The sequence below is a fragment of the Cannabis sativa genome, chromosome 2 (assembly GCF_029168945.1).
Source record: "Cannabis sativa cultivar Pink pepper isolate KNU-18-1 chromosome 2, ASM2916894v1, whole genome shotgun sequence".
NCBI classification, from domain to species: domain Eukaryota; kingdom Viridiplantae; phylum Streptophyta; class Magnoliopsida; order Rosales; family Cannabaceae; genus Cannabis; species Cannabis sativa.
Genome location: NC_083602.1, coordinates 1,041,128 through 1,057,616, shown reverse-complemented (window position 1 = coordinate 1,057,616; position 16,489 = coordinate 1,041,128). Strand labels below are relative to the sequence as shown.

At 32.1% G+C, this 16,489-nt stretch overlaps 2 protein-coding genes across 3 annotated transcripts; one reads left to right on the top strand and one right to left on the bottom strand.

Annotated features, from left to right (window-relative positions):
• Positions 1 to 1,103: 1,103 nt before the first annotated feature.
• Positions 1,104 to 7,420, bottom strand: LOC115719517 (protoheme IX farnesyltransferase, mitochondrial). Of its 2 annotated transcripts, XM_030648594.2 has the most exons (7): positions 7,011 to 7,420; positions 3,187 to 3,316; positions 2,962 to 3,099; positions 2,727 to 2,860; positions 2,487 to 2,612; positions 2,100 to 2,203; positions 1,104 to 1,828 (listed from the first exon to the last, which is right to left on the bottom strand). In XM_030648594.2, the coding sequence occupies exons 1-7, from the start codon at positions 7,295 to 7,297 to the stop codon at positions 1,464 to 1,466; spliced, it is 1,284 nt and encodes a 427-aa protein (XP_030504454.2). In that variant the 5' UTR covers positions 7,298 to 7,420; the 3' UTR covers positions 1,104 to 1,463. The 2 variants fall into 2 exon arrangements, with proteins under 2 accessions (XP_030504454.2, XP_060965735.1); XM_061109752.1 differs by lacking the exons at positions 1,104 to 1,828; positions 2,100 to 2,203; positions 2,487 to 2,612; ... (1 more) ...; positions 2,962 to 3,099; positions 3,187 to 3,316 and adding an exon at positions 3,606 to 6,075.
• A 2,114-nt stretch (positions 7,421 to 9,534) lies between these two features.
• On the top strand, positions 9,535 to 11,352 carry LOC115720987 (F-box/LRR-repeat protein At1g67190). Its single transcript, XM_030650211.2, has 2 exons — positions 9,535 to 9,646; positions 9,801 to 11,352. The coding sequence occupies exon 2, from the start codon at positions 9,835 to 9,837 to the stop codon at positions 11,098 to 11,100; it is 1,266 nt and encodes a 421-aa protein (XP_030506071.1). The 5' UTR covers positions 9,535 to 9,646; positions 9,801 to 9,834; the 3' UTR covers positions 11,101 to 11,352.
• Positions 11,353 to 16,489: the final 5,137 nt, after the last annotated feature.

Genomic DNA, 16,489 nt, shown 5'->3' with positions numbered 1-16,489 from the left:
AATAATATAAAAAAATCAATTTAATAAATAAAATTAGCTTACTTTCAAATTGGATTATTTTCATTTTTTTGGTAGAAACTTTTATTATTTTGGTGTTACATAATTTGAGACTGGAAGGAGTCAATGTAAAATGAAAAATATTTATTATTTTATTTATAATTTTCATAGTTGGTGAGGAATTTTCTCATCAAATTTTCACATATATCAAATCGTGTCCTCTGAATCATGAATAAATATCTTCTTTATTTTATTTATGATGGCACTTTTAAACATATCAAGTGAAGTTTTTGTTAGTCTACCAACTGAAAAATTGAATCTTGTTTATGTTTGAGTTTGTAAATTATCTAATTGTATTCACTTAGGGTTTCTCGTTCCTAAATTTAAAGTTGTAAGAAGTCGTCTTTTTTCTCCAGCCAAGCTCGTCGGCCTTTCTCTGGGTTTGGGCTTAGGTGCAGCTTGGTCGGGTTGTGTTTTGCTACTTCAATTCGACTTTTGTTACTGCGATTAGTTTTGTCTCTGTGATATGATTTTGAGTGTTTTAATCTTGTCTCTGTGATATGGTTTTAAGTGTTTTAGTCTTGTCTCTGTGATATATTTTTCAGTGTTTTAGTCTTGTCTCTATAATATAATTTTGAATATTTTAGTCTTGTTAGTGTGACATAGTTTTGTTTTGTTTTATTTCGTTGTTGGTTCTTCTTTATTCTTCGATGACTCACCATCACATCACTGTTAGTAGTTGGGAATAACAAGTTCTCTACGACTAAATGAATTGTTCGTAGTGCAGTTATGTACCTTACACAATAGTTGAGTGCTCAAGTTACAAGGTTGAATGAACCTGCTGCAACAATTTCTATTATTGTGTCTTCTGAGCTATGTATGAAACAGATTATATGTTTTTAAAGTTAATTGTGATGTTGCAATCTTTTTTAATTTTATTTTAGTTTTTTCGTCAAACAATCTAAGAATTTTATTTTTATTTATTATTATTTTTTTAATTATAATCCTGATCATGTTTCCAATTGGATTGCAAACTATTATTATTTAAGTTATTCATAATTTATTCAAATAACCTCTCATAAGGATGCCAAAACAACAATCATTAATAGGTCAAAAGTGAAACTATAAAGTGTTCACATTTAATGTTATGAACAAAAAATAGAACAAACCTCAATCAAACGTACATACTTTCTTCACCATCCAATTACTTGAAGAGTAACCTCAAATGGCTTATAATTTCCACTCTTCTTTAATCAAAAGAATAATACCTATTCACAGCATTTAATTGTTCAATGCATTAATTTATTACATTATCTCATTTTGTTGAATTCGCGGAAAGCAAAACTCATTTGTCTAATCGAAAACATTTCGAGAGAGTAACCAAAAAGAAAATGTAACAAGGTAGTGGAACCAATACCCTTTGACCTTGTATTATGTTCACCGAAACCCTAAGAGATACCGACTTGTCAAGAAGGAGCGTACGATGGAGCGGGGAGAAAAGGAAACGGTGCAACGGAGGCATATGCAACTGGTGGCCGCCCTTGTGTGCCCCTGTTCTTTCTCCGATCCACATTTCTGTTTTCTTGGAAGGAGGCTGCAAGTTTTGTTGTTGTATCTAACTTGCTATCTGTGGTGCAATGTTGGTCGTTATCAGTAGTGAGACGGTGGAAAAGAATTCCTGACATGAAAACGGGAAGATATAGGAGACTGGCGTAAAACATCTTTCTTGCTTTGGGAATAGTACGGTCTCGATAGAAGGAGAATGCTGTTGCGGTTATGGCAAGAGTGAGGAGTGTGGATTCAAGGCAAAACCATTTGGAAGTTACGCCCCCTGCAATCAAATTCAGAAATGCAAAGTAATTATAGAGTTCATTCAGATAACATGTGATAATAAAATAAATTTGGTTTTGCTAAAATAATCAGGCACAAATGCTCGGTCTGCTTTTAGCACAAAGATTGTAAATTCTCTAACAGGCAAACAATGGCTGATAAAGACAATCAACCATGACAAGTCAATGATGCCAAAATATAGAGATTAATATTAGATAATAGTATTGAGGGAAGAAAGAAGATAGAAATGCTGCTTTGAAATTCTGACTCACAATCATAGGCTAAGTACCCCAAAGGGATCAGATAGATGCAGTTCCTTAAAGCCACAGCGGCAGTTCTTTTACCCGAAGCATCGGCAAAAGAGAGCATCCTAAACCTGAAAGACAAAAAGAACATAAACTTCAGATGAACGATGGATCTAGATTTGCAAGGGTGCTCATCTAGACCAAATATTTAATGTACATAGCCAAATTAATTACAAATTCCCAATGAGAATATATAGGAAGTACAAAGGATTTGAATCGATTCAAACCAGTTTTGTTTAAGTCCCTCCTAACTCATGCAATGAAAGAAATTTCGTATGTAGAAATTCAAGGCCTTTCGAGTAATTTTATGTACTATTCTAAAATATTGAATCTCTGATTACAGCATATCCATACCCTCCGGCAGCATAGTCATTGCGACACATGTATGCAAGTGCCATAAAATGTGGTAATTGCCAAAAGTAGAGAGCAGCTGGAAGAATCATCGAGTTAAGTGAGACCTGGCCTGAAGCAGCAGCCCACCTGGAAACCAAAACAAAATGTATCAGCCATCCATGCCTCAAAAATTACAGCAAAAAACTTGAATCAAATATTTGACAAAAGCTTTCCAAAAGAAAAAGAAGCCAAAGAACTTACCCAAGAAGTGGTGGGATTGCACCAACAACAGCCCCCACCCAAGTATTCACTGGGTGAATCTGTTTTAGTGGGGTATACACAAATGCATAGAGGATCAAATTAGATGCGGCGAGACCAGCTGCCAATGCATTAGTCTGCAACAACCTTGTCATGAGGACTCTCCATTAGTAATGTTTCAAATATACTTTTTTGTCAAGAAAACATTCAGAAAAGTGCGAGTATTATATATGGCCACCTTGCTCGCCAATAATGCAGTGCCAAATAAACCCATGGAGGATGCCCAAAAGACTGCATGAGGTATTGTAATACGCCCCGAAGGTAGTGGCCTTTGCATCGTTCTCTTCATTTTTGCATCATTATTCTTCTCAAACACCTTAGCAAGCAACAAAATGAAAATATTCAGTACAGGATAGTGACAGCAGCCACCCGAGCAAGCTAATAAAACAACTAAAGTGCAAACCTGATTTAAGGTACTGGCAGATGCTGCAACCATCATGGTACCAGCACATGTGTAGCAAAGTCCCGGTAAGTCTATAGCAGTGCCGCTTCCGAGAACAAACCCAGTCCCAGTAGTTGCAACCACCAGCATGCTGGAAATAAGAATGAAACAAAAGTGTGTCATGAGTAAAATAATACACGAAAAGGATATTGCGCAAGCCCAAATACATAAATAAATCACTAAAAAGGGAATATTTACTTTGAACACAAAGCTATAGAAATCTTTAAAGGCATATGAGAGCACTGAGCAGAGGTAAAATTGTGAGTTGTTATTGCGACGTTGTCATAAGACTCCGTCCACTAGTATGCTTAAAAAAAGAGAAAGAACTCCTTGACAGAAGTTAAGCACCAAACTACTATAAATCAATGATATGCTTTTCCTTTTTCCTAAAATGATTATGAGTGCATGTAAGTTTAAAAAAGAGTATTTCAGTAAATGAAGGAATATTTGCATCTTGGTGATCATATTCAACTGATAGCAATTATGAAACCACAATATATATCTCTCTAACATGAAGAGATCATACAACTTTGGGAGGAATTTGAATTTGCTCAATGGGGCCCCGATTTTGAACTCACTTCTCTATAGAAAATTATTCTGGGTCTGCCAAAAAAGTTCCTTTTCCAATTCTCATCTTGGGAAGAACTTTCTTTCAAAATTTAGTATATTTGATTTTCCATAAGGTTACTGTTCTTGGAAAAGTAATAGAAAACAGATAAACTGTCACAAAAGAAAGCTCTAGAACTAAAAGTTCCTTTGGCTCCATGGTTTCTTGTTCAACAATCAGACCAGCTGCAACCAGGATTCTTTTGTATTCCTTTATGTCTCATTAACTTTCTAACTTCCGCTGATCCTCCCCACTCCCCATACAAGGCAAATATGTTAGATAGTTGTACATAAGCACCTGAGTTTCCAGGATCAAGCTCAACAATGCGTTCTGCCACTTTCTTTCCAAGAGTCTTATTTCCAGTCACCAAACAGCCTCTCAAAACTGATGACAACATGCTGATGTCTGCCTTAAAAGGCATATGTTCAATCGTATTCATTGCTTCATCAAACAAACCTGCACGGGAGAAAAGGTCTATCATGCAAGCATAGTGTTCGATGCTTGGAGCAATATGATAATCCTGCTGCATCATGTTAAACCATCTTCTTCCCTCTTCAATCAATCCACAATGATCACAGGCAGACAACACCCCGGTAAACGTTATACCATTCGGTCTCAAACCAGCCTGTAACATTTTATTGAAAAGCTCTATTGCTTCAAGCCCATGTCCATTTGAAGCATAACCCATCAACATCGAATTCCATGGAACTTCATCACACTTTGTTATTTGGTCAAATATTTTTCTCCCGTTTTCAAGAAGACCGCACTTGCAATAAAGATCAAGAAGAGAATTGGAAATGATTTCGTCATACTCAAGTCCAATAATGATTGCTCTAGTGAAAATCTGTTCACCAAATTCAAGTGAGGAGATACAAGCACAAGCACTAATCGCACTAGCTAGGGTAAACTTGTCCATTTTCAAGTCCAGCTTATTCATCTCGTGCAAGAGATTCAAGGCTTCAACTGGACATCCATTTTGACAAAGACCTGCTAGCATTGAATTCCATGATATTAAGCTTCTGATAGGCATTGTCTCAAAGATTTGTTTTGCTTCTTTAATTCTTCCACAATTTGAATACACAGTGATCATACAATTTAGCAATATTGTGTCAAAGGCTTTCAGCTCGGTAAATAATTTGCAAGCATCGTCAAGACTTCTGCACTTAGAGTATGCATCAAGAAGAGAACCAGAAACAATTACATCATCAAGCATCCCAACTTTGCACGCATATATGTGAAATTGTTTGGTATGAACAAGGACGCCTAGGATACTGCAGACACCTAAAACACTCACGAGAGTTAAAAAGTCCCCTTGAACGCCATTAGCTCTCATCTCATTAAAGATAGTTAATGCTCCAAGGTATTCGTTACAGCAAACATATCCCGAAATCATTGAGTTCCATAATGCACTACTAGGATTATTTTTCACATTAAAAATTCTTCTTGCATCACTCATTCTTCCAATATTTGCATAGCTCATAATCAATGATGATAGGGAATATTCATCTGGTTCCTGATTCATATTCAGTAAGTTATTTGCACTATCCAAGTCCCCACACTTACCGTAGAAATTAGTCAATGAACTAGATAAAACCGAGTCAACTTCCACGTTATCAATCACAATGCGTGCATGGATTTGCTTCCCGCACCCAAGAGCAGCCAAATCAGTACAAACCCCAATTACTGTTGCCAATACAAATTTATCTCTATATGATACTTCTAAAGGGTTTGAACTCAAGTGCTTGAAGAATCTTAAAGCATCTTTTCTCTGCCCATTATGAGCAAACCCGTGAATCATCGAAGTCCATGCAACACTATTTTTGCTAGGCATTTCATCAAACAAACTGCGAGCAGTATCTATCCAACCCGCCTTTGTAAACCCCGTGATGACTACATTCCAAGAGAACTCATTCCTTTCAGGCATAGTGTTAAACAATTCTAATGACATTGTACAATCTCCAGATTTCATGTAGCCTTCAATAATGGTATTCCAAGAGAAACAGTTTCTATGAGTCATTTCCTGGAACAAAATATGTGCATCCCTCATGCTGCCACACCTCACATACATCTGCAGAAGGCGGTTTCCGATTGTAACACTAGACTCCAGAAGCCCAATTTTGAGAAAAACAAGGTGGAGCTGCTTTCCTTGATGTATAAAATGGTGGGAGTTGCATGATTGGAGCATGTGAATCAAGTAATGAACATCCAAACTCATAGAGACGTTGCTACTTGTGCCCACATTGCTAGAATTTACAGAACAAAAAAAAATACGAAATATAATTCAATCATCAAAAGTAGACAGAGTAGTGGAGGAGAGCGCTTCAAGAACAGAGTCACCAATTTTCAATGGATGAGAGCCAATATTGAATTTCGTGTGATGAGTGATCGCTAACTCTTTCGTAAAATAATCTTTTAGTAAATTAACTTCCCAAATAATTTTATTAGCAAAATAACTACGTCGTGCAACCAAAAATTACACTCTGCAACCATAAATTTACACTACACAACTATAGTGAGTTGTGAGTATAAATTCAATTTGGTTATTTTACAAATATTACAATTTCGAGTCTGGTAGTTTAGCAAATTCAACTCTTATGTAAAAATAGTCTTTATGAACATTTTTATTAGTAACATAACTTTCCAAAAAATGTCAATAGCAAAATCACCACCTTTGGTCGCTATTACACTCTGCAACCAACCATAACACGACCATAATGGTAGTTTTGTGGTAGTTTTGCGAGAGTGTTTTGTAAAAATAGACTACGAAAATTTTTATTAGCAAAAGAATATGGTGCATAAGCGACCATAAGTTACACTGTGTGACCATAAACGACGATTATGCATAGAGTAAATCGAGTGTGGTTATTTTACAAACTTTACTATTTCACAATGTTAGTTGGGCAAATTTTCCATTTTGCGATCATAAATTTACATTATGCAACCATATTATAGTAGCACAATATCAATTCAATGTGATTATTTACGCAAATGTTATAATTTCAAGTTGTTAGTTTTGCAAATTTCCCTAAACTAAAATTAACAAAAATCCATACTTTGATAAACAAATCTCTAAGTTCCTCAATACAAATTTAAAATTATGCAAACCCTAAATTCAATCAATCAAGCTAACATAAAAGCCCCAAATAAACAAAATTAATCAAATTTCAAAGAAAGGTACCTGAGACGAGCTTTGGAGAGCTCCCAATAGCAACGACCATAGTGTCGAGCAGAGTCAGCAACTTCCCTAGCTTTAGAGGAGAAATCAATCAAAGCCGATTGAGCTCCAACTCCAACTCCATGAGATGGATGTAAACCTAATTTGACCGATTCTTCAACGGAAGAGGAAGGAGAGGTTGATGGAGGGAAAGAGAGAGAGAGGGATCGAACGACGCCGGAAAGAGAAGAAGGGTGAATTTTATGAGAGGTGGCGAGTTTGGAAGAGAAACTCAGTGAGTTTCTCCACATGGTCGGTGACGAGTCGGACTGAGAAACTGGTTCTCAGGTCAGCCGGAGAAAGAGAGAGAGAAGAGAGAGAAAGGCTTCCTTTGCTTCTTTTTGTTCGTATTGGGGTATTGGATTGAAAATTATGTGTTGGGAAAGGGGTATAAAGGTAATTTCATATATACCACGTCATTATTTTAAAAAAATTTATTATTTATTTTTCTAAAATAGCTAATTAAGATTTTTATTTTGAAAAATTGAAACAAAAAATTTCAAAAAAATTCTTAATTTAGAATAATAACAGCAATAGTCTACAAGCTCGAGATTCTTGTAAGTGAGTTGGTCTTTTTTTTAGCAAATTCTTTAATTCATCCCTAAAATGTCACGTGTTGATATTAAATTGTGGTATAAATCTTAATCTCAAAAAAATTTGGTTATGGTCTCTAATCTTGACATTCTCGTTAGTCTGTAGATACCTAATTTAACAGCTCTATTTGTAGTTCTTAAAATTTCTACGGTACACAATATCATAATTATTTAAAAAATAATTTAAATAATAAAAAAATTATTAAAAACTTTAATATTTTTTTTTCATTTTCTTTAATTAAAGATTAAAAACAACATTATATATATAAAAAAACTTCTACTATTCGCCACCCACCCTTCTCGGTGGTGGAGACTTACCATCGATAAGTCTCATCTCTTCATCTCCACTTTCTTTCTTGTTCCATCCCATGCAGAAAACTCAGAAAAGCAATCAAGTAAAATAAAAATAAAAAATAAACCCCAAAAAACTCTAAATAGTTACACCTTGCTCCAACCTTCTCCTTGAAACTCTGTCCCCATCTCCAGTGGGTGGTGGGTGGGTGGTGGGTTTTGGTGGCCATTTAGTTTTTTTGGTTCAAACTTTACTTAAATTTTTTTTAGAGCAACCTCTCTGGTTAATACAAATTGAAAAGTTTTAGTAGAAGAGACCAGAGCTACAAATGTTGGGCTAGAAGTGAACTTTAAGAAGAAGAAAGATAAAAAAAAAAAAAAAAAAAAGGTTAATTAATCAGTTTTAAAATAATTTAATTATTTATTTGTTTATTTTAAATTAATCTCAATTAAAATTATAATTTGGACTAACAAAATTAACATTTTTGTGGTATTTTTTTTTTGGAACAACAAATAGAGCAGTTAAATTAGGTACTTACGGATTAACAAGAATCTTGAGTTTGGGGTTGTTATCACAATTTTTTTAAAAATTAAGAACTTATTTACATCAAAATAAATTTTTTAAGGACTTATGCCATAATTTAATATTAACACGTGATATTTTAAGAAAAAATTAACAAATTTGTTAAAAAAAAGACCAACAAAATTACAATTATAAATTTGTATACTAAAAAAATATTTGGAAATGAAGATTATATAACCATAAACAGTTACAAATTTGTATACTTCAAAGTGAAACCACCACAACTTTAAAAGAAATTCTAACTAATTGCAAAATAATAAGTAACATATAAGAGCACTATTATTAAGTAATGATGCCTACTATCAATATGAGGTAGCAATTTATGAGTGGTCAATAATTTTTCATAATCGTTATTCAATTAAAATATGTATGATTTAATATTAAATTACACTAATAATTATATGCTACTTTTAGACAATATTAAATATCATTAATATCCTTTAACGTTTCTCTGAATATAAATATAAAAACTTAAACTAGTTACATATTTTTATACTAAAAAACACAATTTTAAATTACTTACCAAAATAATAGTAACATCAAATTTTTTAGAAAACTTTTTCAATCCATCATCAATAAAAATTATTTTAGTATATTGCATTACATTAATTAAGTAGAATATTAAAATATTGATACTCTTTAACATGTCTCTAAATATAAATATAAAAAACTTAAATCACATACAACACGAAGAACACTAAAAAAAATAAAATTTTAAATTACTTACCGAAATAATAGTTTTATTAAATTTTTTGGTAATTTTTTAATCGATCATTAATGAAAGTTTACATGGTACGTCGTACTACAATATATACTATCATAGTATATAGTAAAATATAATAATTTTACAATATATTAAAAATGGAATCACCAACTTTAGTACTTACTTCTTTTTATTTGCTTTGTGATTTCATTATTTTTTGGTGAAATTATTAATTTATGTAAGATTTATTAAAATATGTCACAAGAGTTTTATTTATTTATTTAGTTAGTTTTTCTAAATAAATAATAACTAAACAAATGAAATGTCGTTTATATATTCCAAACGACATAGTTAAATTTCAAAGTTCGAAACTTTACGCGTGAAAATCTCATTCCACCAAGATCTTCATCTTCCAATCGGACCCCTCAAGGTAAGCAAGCTAAAAATCCAATCTTTTTTTCGATTTCCATCAAATCTCAACATACCCAGATCTTTGTTGATTCACTAAATCCAAATTCATTGATTTTTGATTCATTTTTGATTGAATATCTTTCATGGATTATATATGTAATTTTTCTTGTTAGATTGGATGAATGAGAGTCTTCAGAATAGATTGTAATGGAGGATGTTCCTGTTGAGGTTATTGGGGAAATTTTATCTAGGGTTGAAACAGCTAGAGATATTGTAATTGCTTCAGCTACATGTAGAAAATGGAGAAAAGCTTTCACAAAACACCTTCATACCCTTTCATTCAATTCCAATGATTTACCCTTTTATGGTGATTTAACATCAAGTAAGCATGAAATCTTGATTACCCAAACAATTTTTCAAACCACAGGTTTACAAAAGCTCTCAATTTTAAAGTATTATGATAATGATGATGATGAATTTTCAGCTTCAGCTCTTGTGGCTTGGTTAATGTATACTAGGGAAACACTTAAGCAATTGTTTTATAATGTTAAGACATCTCCTAATATAAATATTCTTGAGTTGTGTGGTAGACAACATCAGTTGGAAAAGTTGGTTTTGGGTCATAATTCAATTATAGGTGTTGAGCCAAATTTTCAGAGATTTCCGTGTTTGAAGTCTCTTTCATTGGGGCATGTTAGTATTTCGGCTTTGGATTTGAATTATTTGCTTGCTGCTTGTCCGAAGATCGAATCTTTGGAGCTTGTTGCACCCGAAATCCTGATTTCGGATCCTCAAGTGACTGTTGAATTGGCTAGTTCTAAGTTGAAGAATGTTTATGTTGAAGGGATTAGTTTGGAGAAGTTTATTTTGGAAGCAGATTGTATTGAGCGTTTGCATTTTAAGGATTGTGTTATTGATGTTTTTGAACTTATTGGAAAAGGGACTTTGAAGCATTTTGAGGTTGATAAAGTTACTATAATACATTTTGAAATTGGTGATACTCATGAAAATCTTGAGATTGTTGATATTAGTAGCTTCACAATCATATGGCCGAATTTCCATCAGATGATTACTAGATTCACGAAATTGAGAAGGCTTCGGTTATGGGATATAGATTTCGGGGAAGAAGATGAGATAGTGGATTTGGAAACCATTGCTGTCTGTTTTCCTCAGCTGAGATCATTGAGTTATGACTTGAAAGAATGGGTGCTTCTCCATGGTTTGCAAGGGGATGTAGACTTGGAGAATCTTGTTGTTGTGGAGCTAAGATGGACAACACTTACCGATTTGTTTGTACATTGGGTTGAAGGGGTACTAAACCGTTGTCCTAATCTTCAGAAGTTGGTAATATATGGGATTGTTTCGGGGGCTAAAACTCGTGAAGAATGTCAGATACTCGCCAACTTTACAACATCCATTGTTCAGCTCATGAGAAGATTTATACATGTTGATGTGCAGTTCGAGTATGAGTAGAGAAATATGTTAAACTCTCTTCGAGTACGATTTTGAGAAGCGCATGTGCAGAGGTAACTACATGATTGTTTGTGGATTTTGTTCTTATGTTTTGATTCATTTTCTCAGTTTTTGATCACCACATTTGTAATGGTACTTGTACTGTTACAGTATAAATTTGTTTATTTGTTTTGGTCTTTTTGGAGTAATTGTTTGTTGTATTGTCATTAAACATTATTACTTTTTAAAAAGATGAGATTGGGATTTCAGTTTTGCTGTATTGTCATTAACTAGTGCATTTTTGAGATCTTAATATAATTTCAGTAATCAAGTAATTTTCTGCCTTGTTATGGTATGAAATAGTGTGTTTCAGTCTCATATTTGTGTTATAGTAGGAAATAGTGTACATGTGATGTCCTTGGAATTTGAAGCTTTTGATGTGTAGTTCATCACATGTTGAGTTTAAATTTCTCAGATCAGAAACTTTTCAGGACTTTTTCTAGAGAAGATATTCATTCATGATCCCAGAAATCTAGGCCAGTTAACAATCTTAGACATAAGTTTTGCTTTCATGGATTCTAAGCAAGATCCACTTATTGAAACTAGGAAGAATATTAAAGATCCTCTTTTTCTGAGCTTATGCATCTTCTCGAGAATTTCTCCCTAAGAAAGCTACTAAACTTGGTTTCTGTTAAAAGAGCTTTTTAAAACTTAAAGCTAAATTTCATTGGTTACCCAACGAAGCCCAACTTAACCCAACTTTTAAAAGCCGAATCAACTAAGGCTTAAGTCGCTATTCCTAAAGTTCAATTCGGAAGAACACTAAAGACCCTGTTTTTGTGAGCTTATGCATCTTCTCGGGAAGTTATCTTTAAGAAAGCTACTTAACCTGGTTTCTGTCAAAAGAGCTTTTTAGAACTTAAAAGCTAAAATCCACTGGTTACCCAATTTAGCCCAACTTTTAAAAGTTGAACCAACTAGGGCCTAAGTCAGTATTCCTAATTGGAATTCGGAAGAATAATAAAGATTCTGTTTTTCTAAGCTTATGCATCTTCTCGTGAAGTTCTCCCTAAGAAAGCTATTAAACTTGGTTTCTGATAAAATAGCTTTTTAGAACCTAAAGCTAAAATTCACTGATTATCCAACTTAATCTAACTTTTAAAAGTCGAACCAACTAGGGCCTAAGTCTTTTCTGAGCTTATGCATCTTCTCGGGAAGTTCTCCCTAAGAAAGCTACTAAACTTGGTTTCTGTTAAAAGAGCTTTTTAAAACTTAAAGCTAAATTTCATTGGTTACCCAACGAAGCCCAACTTAACCCAACTTTTAAAAGCCGAATCAACTAAGGCTAACGCTATTCCTAAAGTTCAATTCGGAAGAACACTAAAGACCCTGTTTTTGTGAGCTTATGCATCTTCTCGGGAAGTTATCTTTAAGAAAGCTACTAAACCTGGTTTCTGTCAAAATAGTTTTTTAGAACTTAAAGCTAAAATCCACTGGTTACCCAATTTAGCCAAACTTTTAAAAGTTGAACCAACTAGGGCCTTAGTCAGTATTCCTAATTGGAATTCGGAAGAATAATAAAGATTCTGTTTTTCTAAGCTTATGCATCTTCTCGTGAAGTTCTCCCTAAGAAAGCTATTAAACTTGGTTTCTGATAAAATAGCTTCTTAGAACCTAAAGCTAAAATTCACTGATTATCCAACTTAGTCTAACTTTTAAAAGTCGAACCAACTAGGGCCTAAGTCTTTTCTGAGCTTATGCATCTTCTCGGGAAGTTCTCCTTAAGAAAACTACTAAACCTGGTTTATCTTAAAAGTGCTTTTAAGAACTTAAAACTAAAATTCACTGGTTACCCAACGAAGCTCAACTTAGCCCAACTTTTAAAAGTCGAACCAACTAGGGCATAAATCGCTATTTCTAATTGGAATTTGGAAGAACACTAAAGGTAAAGACCCTGTTTTTTTGAGATTATGCATCTTCTCGAGATGCTCTCCCTAGGAAAGGGATTCTGTTAAAAGAGTTTTAAGAACTAAAAGCTAAAAGTCACCAGTTACCCAACGAAGCCCAACTTAGCCCAACTTTTAAAAGTCGAACCAACTAGGGCCTAAGTCACTATTCCTAATTGGAATTCGAAAGAACACTAAAGACCCTGTTTTTCTGAGCTTATGCATCTTCTCGGGAAGCTCTCCATAAGAAAGGGTTTCTGTTAAAAGAGCTTTTCAGAACTAAAAGCTAAAAGTCACTAGTTAACCGACAAAGCCCAACTAACTAGGGCCTAAGTCACTATTCTTATTTGGATGGTGACTTTTCTTATATGTTGCACTAATTAGATGAGACAAAGGTGATGTCTTTTTTTTCTAATAGCATATTACCATGACATTTGATTTTAATGAGGATAGCCCATTGGTGAAGGGCCTAATCTGCTGTCTTTTGTGTCACTTTTGTTTTTTGGTCCTTTTCTAAAGGGTCCAGTAAGCAAAGTTGCTTTCCATGTTGGATATAAAGCCTACCTTGTCTCACAAATCTCAGACTCAATCTACACTTGTATGTTGATGTTGATGTTTATCCACCTAAATTTACTACATTATAAATATAAATAAAATTAACTTTTCTAGTGCTCATTATTGTTAATAAAATTGAGATTAAGACAATTTTATTAGGTCTTACTAGTAGTGATTATGTCCAATGATGTATGGAGTTTATAATACCTCATGAGTACTTAAAGAGTGTTTATGGTTCCCAATGAAAGATTAAGTACAAATACTACAAAAGAGAAAGAAATTAATTAGTTTAAACATTAAAAGGGCCTATGCAGTAGCATGTTGGCAAAGGATGAACCTATCAAGATTCTCCTCTTGATCATCTAGGAGTCGAATTCAGAATCTCGGTGATAACAATTTCTGTAGATCATCATTAAGAAAGTATGAGACACAATTTCTTTTCATTATTTAGGGATCGTATCTCACTAGCAAGGTTAGATATCATATCTCGAGTGGATTTATTCTTTTTCGGTTGACAGAATTCTGGTAATAACAATTTATTTAAATCATCATCAAGATTGGTCAATTAAAATGCATTGAAAATAAAATTGATTAGTTTTTCTCTTCTTAGAAAGTAAAATAATAAAGTAAAGGAGTTTGTGCAAGCAAATAGTGCCAAAAATTGAGTTGAGTGGCATATTATTCTCACATCTTGGAATGAGTTGGGATGTGGGATTTTGATATGGCTTAGTAGTTATTATCTGAACATTTAACATCTTTTTTCTTGGGACAAAAACATGTGCAGATATCAAAGGTAGACCGGATAATAAGCATAGAAAACCCAACAATTTTTTAGTCTAATAACAATTTGTCCCCATACCAATCTCACCCAACTTCAATTTATATATTAAAAAAACCAACTTTCCCATACTTTCTTTCCCTTTTTTCATGCCAAATAAAAATTCATTTTATCCAAAAAAAAAAAAGTATAATACATTTAATGAAAAAGTGTTTTTAATACCTACACAAATTGTAAATCAAATACATAAATTATATACTATATCTTCTTGTTTGTCTAATCACATAACTATACAATTAGAAGTACTTGAAGGATTTTAATTAATTCTCCAAAACTCATACCCTAATGAAAATTGGGTGTGTGTAACTACTAAAATCTTTCTATTTTAAATATTAAGTACTATTTTTTGGAGAATTTTTATTTTTACACTTTATAATAATTTTTTTTATTACATTTTTACATAATTAATATAGTAATACACATAACAACTAATGGAGCAATATAAATCGCAACCAAAATTCACATAACAATCCACATAGAAACCACTATAGCAACCATCAGAGTAACTCAAACCGTAAATTAAAAAAATAATATATGAGGTAATTTCTTTTTTTTTTTTTATCTAACTATTAATTATTTTGCTAAATAAGATATTAGGAATTTGTTAATAATTATTATTTTATATCCAAATACACATTGTATTTTAAAGTAAAGTATAATTATACAATTACTTTCAAACACATTCTTAAAAAATCTAACTTGTATAATTAAGTTTATTTTTATTCGTAAATTAAGTAGATTTAACTATTAAACCACATAAATAGTGTTTATTTTTATTCACATATCATTTTTAATTTATTTAATACTTATTTATTGTTGATGAAATTTTGTATTACTTAAAAGAAAATTGTAGTTTGAAGAATTATTTCACAAATTATTAGAAAAAGAATATTATTTTACAAAGTATATATTATTATATATTTTTTAATAAAAGATAAACTCAAACACATGAATTATTGTAAAATTATATAATATAAATCTAAAGTATATAAATGGATAAATGTAATAATATTTGGCACCGCTTGAAAGTTGAAACTGAATAAGTGTTTTTGGCTGCATCTTTGAATTGAATAATGTTGTCCTATGGAAAAAGAAACTACTTAAAAACTGCAGTTGCATTAATTGACTAAAATTCATAAATTTCAAAACAAACTTCTACACCACTCCAAACCAAACCAATTCAATGCTTTTATTACCATTTGTACTAAACATAAATTTCAATAAGTAGTATAATAAAAGAATTATAATTTACATGAGAAGAAAATGAAAATATTTTCTTAATTCACATTGAAGGATGTGCCAATTTATATAGTGTTTATGTGCGGATAAATGCTAAATTGCAGGTGTTTAGTATTTTTTTCGGTGTCATATCACTGTTAGTAAAATTAAGTATCGAGCCTCATATAACTTAAGATAATAACTTTTAAGAAATATCGCTAACCAATCGTGCCTAATAAATACTTTTATGTACTTGTTTTTTTCTTTATTTTCTATATGAGAATGCTAAACGGCACTATTAATGCTTAGCACCTTATGACGTATTATATTGCTACTGGTAGAATTAAATATTGTGTCTTATGTAACTTAATATAATAATTTTTATGAAATATTATTAATGAAGACGTTAGACACTACTAAATACAATGCTTAATCAACACCTAGATTAATTATATTTGACTTATAAAACAACATTAAACTTGCAACCCTTTTCATATTTTCTTGAAAAATATTATTAATCATCATTAAATTAATTATAGCATGCTTTAAATATATTTAAACAATTATAATTTATTTCAATTGATTGTACATTATATGATAGTACATATTTTTGTTAGAGTAAACATCCCATTTTTAAAAAATTATGAAAATTATATTTTTTAGCTTAAATAAGTCTCCTTATGAACATTGTTTAATCAAATTATTAATGATTGGGCAAAACCAAAAATAATCCCTCACATATAAAATTATAATAAAACACCAAAAGATTCAAAATAATAAATTACACATGCATAAGAAAAATAGTATGCAATTAGATATTTGAATAATAAGTTAAGCACTATAAATTATTTGA

Excerpts from the sequence above, each read along its gene's own strand:
- LOC115719517 (XM_061109752.1), bottom strand. The coding sequence starts at position 7,297 with ATGTGGAGAAACTCACTGAGTTTCTCTTCCAAACTCGCCACCTCTCAT. Across the intron at positions 6,076-7,010 it reads CTCTCCAAAGCTCGTCTCAG|CAATGTGGGCACAAGTAGCA; the intron begins GTACCTTTCTTT and ends TGTAAATTCTAG.
- LOC115720987 (XM_030650211.2), top strand. The coding sequence starts at position 9,835 with ATGGAGGATGTTCCTGTTGAGGTTATTGGGGAAATTTTATCTAGGGTT.